Source organism: Nanorana parkeri, unplaced genomic scaffold, assembly GCF_000935625.1.
Source record: "Nanorana parkeri isolate BGI_ZX_2015 unplaced genomic scaffold, ASM93562v1 scaffold84, whole genome shotgun sequence".
Taxonomy (NCBI): Eukaryota; Metazoa; Chordata; class Amphibia; order Anura; family Dicroglossidae; genus Nanorana; species Nanorana parkeri.
In genome coordinates, this window is record NW_017306352.1 from 1,878,106 (window position 1) to 1,888,812 (window position 10,707).

Consider the following 10,707-nt stretch of genomic DNA (forward strand, 5'->3'; position numbering starts at 1 on the left):
ATTTTACTTGGCCTACCACTTCGTGGCTGAGTTTCTGTTGTTCCCAGTTGCTTCCACTTTGTTATAATACCACTAACAGGTGACCGCGGAATATTTAGTAGCAAAGAAACTTCAGGGATGGACTTATTGCACAGGTGGAAACCTACCATGATATCACTGAGCTCCTGATAGCGACCCATTCTTTCACAAATGTTTGTAGAGGCAGTCTGCATGCCTAGGTGCGTGATTTTATACACCTGTGGCCATGGAGGTGATTGGAACACCTGAATCCAGTGATTTGGAGGGGTGTCCCAATACTTTTGGCAATATAGTGTGTGTGTATAATATATGCGCCAAGCATGTTTTTACGGTTAGTCTGGAGTTTCACTTTAACTTAGTCAAAGCAGTGATTGCTGAAAATTACTGAAGTGATGGCTACATTCTGAAGAGACTTGGTGCTCCTCACAAATTCATCTGGTTAGTTTCCATAACCTACTAATTAACTGCCCCCTCTGGAAGTGGCTGAGACCTGTTTGAATGGTCTCCAGGCAAACAAGTGTTTCAATTAAAATGGAGACAAATTAAACTTTCCAGTCAGTCTTGAAAATAAAATTACTTTTGACACGTGATATTTCACAGCTGCTGCCAAATTGCATAAAACAATTCGGGCCAGATGTGATGTATTAGCAGAGATAATAGTAATAATGAATTTCAATGAATACTTGCAAATGGGGCCCAATATGAGTTAGCTGTCATGTGGAGGAAATTAACATTCTCCTCTCTTGGCAATAGTTTGACAATCAACGTGATAAGAAAGCTTTAGACAGCGAACAACATCATCATCATCCTGTTAAGTTTCTGAAAGTCATAACCTATTGACACTGTTACCTGAATTACTATTTCAAGTTATGATCTGCTATATAAGCATTCACACTTACAGGTATGAGATTCTAAGGATTAATTCATGAGATTTTTGAGCTCAACACAATAACATACATTTATTGGTATATAGTATCAAGACTTAAATACAATGAACCAACAATCTATTTAACCCCTTCGTGACTGACGACGTACAGTGTACGTCGCCAGCATCTGGGCTGTTTAAACAGACTCTGCACTTCAATAGCTTATTTCCAGTGTAAAGGTGACACTGGGGGTCTTTTGGACCCCCAGCATCACCTTAAAGAGTACCTGTCACCACCACCTGCTATCACATGTGATAGCAGTCAAAGTAAAGTAAAAAAAAAAAAGTTTTTAAAATTACATTTAAATAAAATAAATCTAATAATAATAAAAAAAAATGTAAAAGTCCCCCGCCCCCGCGAGCACGTGCGTCGACACGTAAACACGCGTCGGGTGCGCCTACGTATGAAAACGACGAACGCGCTACACATGTTGGGTATCGCCGCGCACGCCGGAGTGAGAGCAATAATTCTAGGGCCAGTATTTTGGGGTATCTCTAAATTGACGACCTGTGGGGGCTTTTAAAGCTTCTTCTATGGACTTTTTGGGGTACTGGGGTTTTTCGCCGTTTTACGGATGCACGCAATTTGTAACCTGGGCATGTTGGGTATCGTTTTACTCGTTGTAACCTCATCTTTTATATCTCATTAAAAAAATGGGTATTTTGTTGTGTTTTGGGGCATTTAATTAAATTTTTCACTAAATATTGGGGTTTAATAAGGAGTTGCGCTAATATTGCGCAACATAAAAATTTGCAACTACCACCATTTTATTCTATAGGGTCTTGGCATTCAGAAAATATATAATGTTGGGGGGTTTTAAGTAATTTTCAGGCCTAAATTGTGGAATATAACATGGGTACAAAAAATGAAAAAAAGGCCCCAGTCATGAAGGGGTTAACTACAACATACGAAGAAAAGATTTAAACATGCCAAATACACAGACATTGGTATCTAACAGACAAAAGACATACAGTTAAGTGGGGGAAAGATTATATGTATAGTTACCCATTAATCGTCACATGAGGGCGAGCTCCTTCCTTCAATCCTTAATATACCCCTGGTGTCCATAGGGATGCATGGCAAGCCTCTGATTGGTTGACTCCCAAGGCCTAATGGAGATTGGAGGGTTTCCAAAACCCTCTTTACAACTCCTCACCCCTCTCTACGATTGGCCAGTCTACATATTATTAGATCAAAGGGTCTTGGCTCAGGAAAAACCTGCTATGCAATTATCCGGACATGCCTGGGCCTGCCACTCCCCTCCACAGTGATAAGCACTCCCACCTCAGGTGAAATATTTAAAACAAGAAATAAAACTATATACATATGTCTTATGAAGATTTGACATAAACTTATAAGGTAACAACACGTTGCATGTTGTCCATGTGCTTGCATGGGTTTCCTCTGGATACTTCGGTTTCCTCCCACACTCCAAAGACATGCTGGAAGGTTAGAGGGTTTCTAAACCTCAGCTTTTTTGCATATATCTACTGCTAGCAAGCAGTAGATGCATACAAAAAGTAAAAAAAAAAACAACCCACTTTAACAGTGGTTTTAAACTTACCTGCATCTTCCCCGCACGCTCCCGTCCGAAAATGTGAAAATTCTCAGGCGGCCGCAAAGGATCTTGGGGCGCACATGTGCAGTTCACATTTTCGTCCGGGACGCGAGGTGGGATGGTGGTGGGTGGGATGCAAGGTAAGTCTATGGACACGTGCACCCGCATGCAGACACAGTGGGACAGGAAGTGCCAGCAAGCCCAGAGGAGTCAGCGCTGGATTGGAGACCCGCCGCAGCTCTGGAGAGGAGGCTGAAAACATCAGGAAAGAAGAAGATCAGATTAAGAGACATCATTAGAGCTGCAGCTAACGATTATTTTCAAAATCGATTAGTTAGCCGATTATTGAGTTCGATTAATCGGTTAATCGGATAAAAAATAAAATACATTTTTAAAAATGTCTCCAGTGATGGGACTACTAGTTTGTATTGAGATTGTAGTCCATCACAGGAGCAAGCTTGGAGCGGTGGAAGTAAATAAGAAAAAAAAAAGTGTGGTGTGCAATATAGTGGAATAAAGTGTAAAATGATATAGCAATGAATGCAGAAGGGCACCGGCTATAGAGGACTACAAATCCCAGCAATAGTACATTATACAGCACAATACAGAATACCACCAGCTATGGCTCTAGTTTAAATTGGCCCTATGTATGCATGCGAGATGGGGGCCTTAGATTGTAAGCTCCTTGAGGGCAGGGACTGATGTGAATGTGCACTGTGTAAAGCGCTGCGTAAATTTGTCAGCGCTATATAAATACCAATAATACATAAATAGAGGCAGGCCAAACTAGCCCCATTCTTTCTTTTCTAGCTAGGCTCCTTTATCTCTGCCTGCACCTCCATACATTAGACTACTTCAGTATGTGGAATGCAACTCTGTCACTTTCACATTGAACATGATATTAAAGAAAAAGCATTCAACATATTTTATCATTCATCAATTCTTTATTAGAAATTATATACATGAGCGGCTTCAATCAGCTGAAGTTATTCTGAATGACCTTTTGTGTCAAGTAAATGTTTTGAATGAAACATGGGACAGGCCTAATAGCTTGAATAGTTAATGAATATGTAAGTAGGGAGCTGGGTAAAATAAAGGGTTTGGTGGAAGCATGAATTGCTTTTTGATACGGGAAGTGAGATTGAAAGTCTTTTAGCAGAATACGCAATTGGTGGCACATTAATTCTGGTTATCAGGAACGTCTTCTTTCTTTTGCAGATATTTTAAACTGAGCTCCAGCCTTACCTTAATTCTTACACAGTCGTTCACGCTCCTATGCCATATTGAAATGTATTAATCTGATTTCAGTGCACACTGTGAGCTTCTCATAATGTGCATTAGAAGCTGTAGCACGTCAGTGCATCATTTAGTGCTTTCCTCCCCGGCCTCTCTCTGGCTCTTCCTTTCATTTTTTGTATTTCAGTCATGGTGGCATACTTTGTCCTCCCCAGCGTTTTTCGTCCTTCTGGACATCCTCAGCAGCAATCGGGTCATCCTGATGGATGAAATGCCTAGTGGAGATTGCCATCTATTTTGTAACAGGAGTAAAATTCCAAAGTGGGCTGGAGATCGTGGGGAAATATGGGGAGATCTAATAAGGCAGTCGCCAAAAAATATCCAGGGCCTTAGGGTGGCCCCAATAAAGTATGGTTTTTGGGTGACGTTATTCTTTTAAATAAAATATGCTGTAGAATTGGAACATCTGCAAAACAATGCTTATTAATCAAAGGATGCTTTGTGGCGCCACAACAATTACACAGCCTCTCTGCATCTGAGCTTCATTTCTGATGCATAATTTCCGACGTGGCAAAAATGTGCGTGTAAGCAGCGTTCCTTCCAAGTTAAGACAAGCACAGTTATCAAGCAAAGGATAAGAGAGTCGGAGTGCTGGAGGCAGAATCTGGTCAGAGGAGTCAGTGCAATGAAAGCATCACCTTCTGAGATGAGAGGGAACAGACTGCATGCAGAATGAGAACACTGCACTGTAGAACAGAATAAGAGAGGAAGATGCTTGCAGGGGACTAGAGGCTACCAAACATTCGGTATTGCCTGGTGTAACACTATATACAATATATAAACAAAAAAGAGAGTTGTACTTTCCTCTCATTATTTGGAAAAGAAATACAATTGTAATAAGATCCAACATATCTAAATGACTATATAACTCTATCGTTGATTGAAACAAAACCATTGTGTAGTTTAAAATGACCAAGGTATTTAAATCTGTAAATGTAGCCTATTAACAATGTTGGCTCGGATTCAAAACTCTCAAGTCGTTTAATATGCAGATTAGCTTCTGTCCTAAACCTGGCGTCCAGAATAATATGTTATGTATGCTAGTCCCGTGTTTAAAGGGTACTTTCAGACAGGCATAAATTAAATTATAACCACACATTATCTGGGAAGTATAAACAAACTTCCTTTCCCAGATTAAGTTCTCTGCATGTAATATACCAGCCTTTAGGGCACATTCACACCATGCCCGGACCAGATCAAGACCAGAAAATGTTTTTGTCTGGTCCAAAAACACATACCTTTTTAATTATGGTAAAAAGTGAGGCTAGTTCACATCACTTCGTTCAGTTCCAGAGCGTTTAAAAAAAACAAAAAACAATACTGTTTGCACTATTTTCTCTGGTCTGGAACGCATCAAAAAACATGTAAAGACACTGAAACCAATGCAAACCAATCACTAGAAAGTCAAGTGAGACACAAACACATCAAAAACATGTAAAAAATGCATAAAAAACACACATGACCGCAAATGCAGAAACACCTCCGGGTCTGGTCTGGCGATGGTGTGAATAAGCCCGTATGCAGTTTTAGCCACATTTACATTTGTATAGCATCATTTAGAGTTTATCAGACCCTGAAGATGCAGAATTCTATTTTATTTTGCAGCTCAAACTGAACACTCCTAAATTCAAGCAAACACCCAGTTTGATATCATCACAAATCATCATAGGTATATGTGTTTTGAAATACCCTCTAAATGTTTATCAATGCATATTTTTCAATGCCAACATGAAAGGTAAGGAAACTTTAGAATGTTCCCTACCCATTTTGCAATGTCCCCAAGGAGCTGGGCCAAACATTGTTGGCTGAATAGTGATTGCAGCCAATCACTGTTTGTGTATTCTGGACAGTGGTGGGTGCCGGCTGTCAGGATACAATAGTCCAGCGGGGGAGATTTCCCCCCATCCACACATTTAATTTTTTTGAATGCAGTGTTTGGAAGAAAAAGTAATACTTCTCAAAGTTCTGAGCCTGTCTAGTGGTTAATAAAACCTTTCTCTGTCAATGTTTTGCTTCACTCTGAAGTGTCAACAATCTGGCTATCATGTATGATACAGTTCCATCCAACGGTGGCCTCTTCATCCATCCACCCACGACAGGAAATATGCTCACCTGCTGACAGCTTTGGCACGATTTCAAGGATATCAGTGGTTTTTATCCTAACTAAAATGTTTGTTTTAAATAGATTGGCTGTGAATACCATTTACAGATTGTGTATAAAATAGTCCCCCGAGGTGTACAGATCTATAGTTGTTTGGTAATACATTTGTATGTTCTGTGAAGCATAGCTCCTTGATCCATATAATGAGCTGATACATCTTACAGATTGCTTATTTGTCACTTCCTGCAGTGTCCTTTAATGGCATTTCAGGAAGAGAAGGCCCTACAAATTGTTTTTTTTTGTTTAAACTCGCGGTTGTTGGACAATCCTTTGTAACTGTCAGTCATAGTATAGTTTAATCAAAGTTTATTCGCCAGTCGCCAAGTCCTGCAAGTAATTTATTTTAAGGTGCCCATACACCTGCTGAATATCGTACAATATTCGCGGTAAATCATGTGATCGTACGATAATCGGCAGTTGTACGGTCACACGTCTCTTGTCTTACAAGCAGGCTCGAAAACCCGCCGAGAATCGTACGATTGTCGGCAGGTTTGTGGCGTGCTCGTAAGACAAATGCCGCATGTGCCGGTGTGCGCAAGCGCACACTGCCCGTTAAGCATTGCAGTCACCAGAAGCCCGCCCCTCCGCGGGGCTTGCGATGATCGCAAGTACGATCTGCCTGTCCAAGATGGGCAGATCGTACGTTTTTTAAAATTATCTTACAACCATCACAAGACAAAAGTCTTGCGGTGGTTGTAAGGTGTATGGCCACCTTTACCAACATATAAATTGTAAAGAAAAGTGGTCTGCACATTTAACACACCTGACCAGAGTTCTATGCAACAGACCAAAAGGAGTGACAGCTGATGACTAAAGATGGACAGAGGAATTTGGTTCCAAATGAGGGACAGTTGGGAGATATAGATCGAACAATGCTGGACCCTTTAGGCTAGATTCACACCTAGGCGACACCTCACTGCGTGGCAATCATGCACAATTCCGCACAGATTGCTGCCAATGTGTGAACCAATTGCGCTGTGGATGTCATTATTTTCTAATGACACCCCAGTCACGTCGGGCGGATCGTGCGGTTTTCCCGCCGCTATTCCGCCCGTGTTTCCGAACACGATCTGGCATTCTAAAATAGCTGTGCGTCGTGTATCGCAAAAAAGATACTTGTACCTTCTTTCTGCGATTGCCGCGCTGATGTCACCCCGTTTAAATCAATGGGGTCACTGCCTGCTTTGTACAGGACCGCGCAATCCCGGGATGCACGTCCTGGGTGTTGTGCGGTGTAGTGCAGGTGTGAACCTAGCCTTATAGTTTGTCAACCCATATCGAAAGTCCCAATAACCTGTGTAGTGTACCAAACTAGGGGCATTGTGGACAACTTTGGTTTGAGCATTGGCAAGGCTAAAGATTAGTCCTGTCTACTGCATAGTAAAATGCCTGCGGGGAAATTTCCGGTTTTTAGATACCCCTACATTAAAATGTTTCTGAGGGCCAGAACGGCTTTCTTTGCTTTTATTTCTAGTTTTTCGGACACTTTTTTATTTTAGGTTATATGTTTTGGCAAATCTAATTAACTTCTATTCTGTGTATACAATGTTGTAATTCCGGTTCAGTGCCCTTTTAATATTTAATTTAATATTTCCTGCAGTCTATTGTCTGCTAGAGTAAACTGATAATTACTTGCTCACTAAAGTCACACCATTGCAGAAAGGTGAATAGAAAGGAGAATTTCACATTTCATCCATGAATTCCCTAACCTGCTATGTGTGATTTGGTAATTGAGCAATTATTGCTCGGTTTGAACTCACGTTTTTTGCGTCTGTGGGGTTTACATCTGTTAGGATGTTAACATGTTTCCGAAGCAATGCTCCTGTGCAGCATTGTACGTGTCTGGTGGAGGCTTGTGGTGTGAAAGCTTATGCAACATCAGTCTCCCATCTTTTGTTAGGAGATGTGTTTATTTAAATCATTGGTGAGCTACATTTACGGGGTTTCCATGTGTCCTTAAATTTCTTTAAGGCTTAGTTCACACCAGATGCAGTTGTGATGCAGTCAATTCAGTTTGGCAGCTGCATCCAAATTGCGCCACAAGGCTTTCCTATGGGATTTCTGGTGCTCTGTTCACATCAGTGCAGACTGTCTGATAAGCATTGTGAGGCAGAGCAATAAAGATTTATAAATGCAAATATGTCAAGCATTCCACTGACCACCTCTTAGTGTTGTATGACCACTGCATGTGTCATAATTAACACAGGTTTAGTGCAATGCTCTTGTAGCTTGCTGTCTATGAGTGCAAATACAATTTGATAAATGTACCTGATTTTGTTAACTTTTTCATTAAAGACGAACTCTACCCATATCTTCAAAATAACAACAAAGGCACTTTTATAAATGTTTAGTAATGACAATCTACAAACACATACTTCTAGATATTTGCTGTCTTTTTTTGCATACCCTTTTTTTTTATTTTCTTTCCCAGTGTTCTCACAGTGGCCATTTTAACTAAGAACAGGTTACTAGATCTCCCTTTACTTTCTGGCACTCTGGCACATGTGACTAGGACATGTGACCATGCACATCATCTCAGGGGAGGAAAATTCCTTTCCCTGAGATCTCGTGATATTACAGATGAGATTTCCCATCAATGCTCTGACAATGTAACCTTTCCAGGATGCAACGCTTGGGCGCGATTACATCATTTGTGCCAGAGTGGACCAGGAAGTAGAAAAAAATGTAAGTAAAATAAAAATGTTTGTTTAGCTAATGAATGTCAGATGATTTCATATCAGCAGAGCTGTATGCTGATATGATTTTTAGTCAAAGAGGGTAAAGCTCCACTTTAAGGCCTCATTTCACACAGGGCACGCTGCTCCATTCAGCATGAAGGGCCAGTTGTCGATGCGTCCAGAGCTCTGTGACAAAGTGTTCAGGCAGCTAATTCAACTCTATGCAGACTCCGGAGCTGTGCTCCCTCACCCTGCTTTCTGCAACTCCGGGCGCATCAACAACCAGCTTTTCATGCCGTAACACACCCCATGTGAATGAGGCCTAAATCTCCCATCAGATGCTTTTTTATGATTTTGTATAAAACCTTTTATGTTATAAACTTTTGTTACAGAATAATTTTGCTGTTGCTGACCTTTATTTTTTTTTTTTCTTTTTATTTGACCACCTAGAGGGGGGAATCAAGATAATAGCTGACCTCATTAAACAGCTCTGGTTATAGTACTTTCAGAGTCACTGAATCAAAAAAAACATGCATCATAGTGATGATAGAACTCCTGATCTGCATTCTTCTTCTGGGTCAGTGAAGCTGAAAGTGTTGAAGCCATGGAATCAGAATGACAGGCAGCCAGTCAGTTAGCATTTTCCAAAGGGAGGTAGATCAGCAATGACAGCCTGCATATTATGTGTATTATGTGATATATATATATATAGATAGATATATCTTATCTATCTATCTATCTATCTATCTATCTATCTATCTATCTATCTATCTATATATATTGTAAAATACAGGCTCTTGGCTGGTTCAAGGTAGCTGAGTATTCACAAGCTATACTGGCCCTCACTTGCAAAAATGTCAGGGCAGCCCTAAGACACTCTAGCAGTTGTTGGGCAGCTTTTCCCTACAAACTGCAGCTCTCGGTAGGGGGCATGCATCTCTGGTCTTCACCAGCTCATTGTTCAGTGAAAAACTCTTGAAGGAACAGTCTGGAATCTGTATTTTAATCCAATGAGAGGAATTTATCAAAACTGGAGCAGACAGAATCTGCAGCAGCTGTGCATGACAACCAATCAGCTTTTCAAATCTTATCTGAGCAAACTGAAGAGAGAAGCTGATTGGTTGCCATGCACAGCTGCTCCAGATTCTGCCTGCTCCAGATTTGATAAATTCCCCTCAATGTGTTTAGTGTCCACCTACAGTAATATTTTCTCCTAATTTGACTGAGCTTTGGGAGCTCTAATTTGGTACAAGTTCTTACTGTTTTGTGAGTGTAATAAAGCAGAACGGCTTTCATTCTGTAGAAACCAGAAGAAGATGACTTGGTCCTCACACCCGATGGCACCAGAGAGTTCTTAACCTTTGAAATTCCTCTAAATGATTCTGGATCTGCCGGACTCGGCGTCAGTGTTAAAGGAAATCGGTCAAAAGAGAATCACGCCGACCTTGGCATCTTTGTGAAGTCCATTATCAATGGTGGAGCTGCGTCTAAAGTAAGTAAATATTTACTAGTTTTAACCTCAAGATGTCTGCAGACTGTGGCATTGATGAGGGACTGTACAGAAATAATCCTAATCTCAAACTTGCTTTCTGGGAACCTGTATGCCTGCAGCAGAGATTGACCCTAGATTATAAAATGATATTAAAACTATAAGAGGGAAGTTACCATAATTTTACTGTTCTTTTGATTTATATGTGAACGTGGTCCGTTTAACAGTAATAATTTTATCAGTGAGTGTTACTTGTTTCTATGTATAGTTTAAAATTATATTTGTGCATGGGGGCAGCCATTTTTTGTGCAAGCATTACATCCTGCTTAGTAGTGCCAATGCCTTTCTGTCAGTATACGTCTATTGCTCAGGTTTGACCTAGCTGAAAACATTGTTCTCTGTAGGGTAACTGAACTTATTTCCACAATGCAAGATTCCCGTTTACATTCTCTTGTATACAGATACAGGGATCTCAACCTGAAACAAGTCATTTCAGGGAGGTGCCCTCTGTCAACTCCAACTGCTGTAGTTTCTAGTATTCTGACAGCTGCTGCCATCAGAATATATATATATATATATAT

The 10,707-nt window shown here is 40.6% G+C and overlaps 1 protein-coding gene across 6 annotated transcripts in view; it reads left to right on the forward strand.

Annotated features, from left to right (window-relative positions):
* Positions 1–10,707, forward strand: part of PARD3 (par-3 family cell polarity regulator) — a 535,067-nt gene that overhangs the window by 273,465 nt on the left and 250,895 nt on the right. For all 6 annotated transcript variants that reach the window (XM_018552327.1, XM_018552326.1, XM_018552321.1 and 3 more), the window contains one exon: positions 9,941–10,129. In XM_018552327.1, the coding sequence (XP_018407829.1) occupies positions 9,941–10,129 (189 nt within the window). The remainder of the gene's footprint in view (positions 1–9,940; positions 10,130–10,707) is intronic.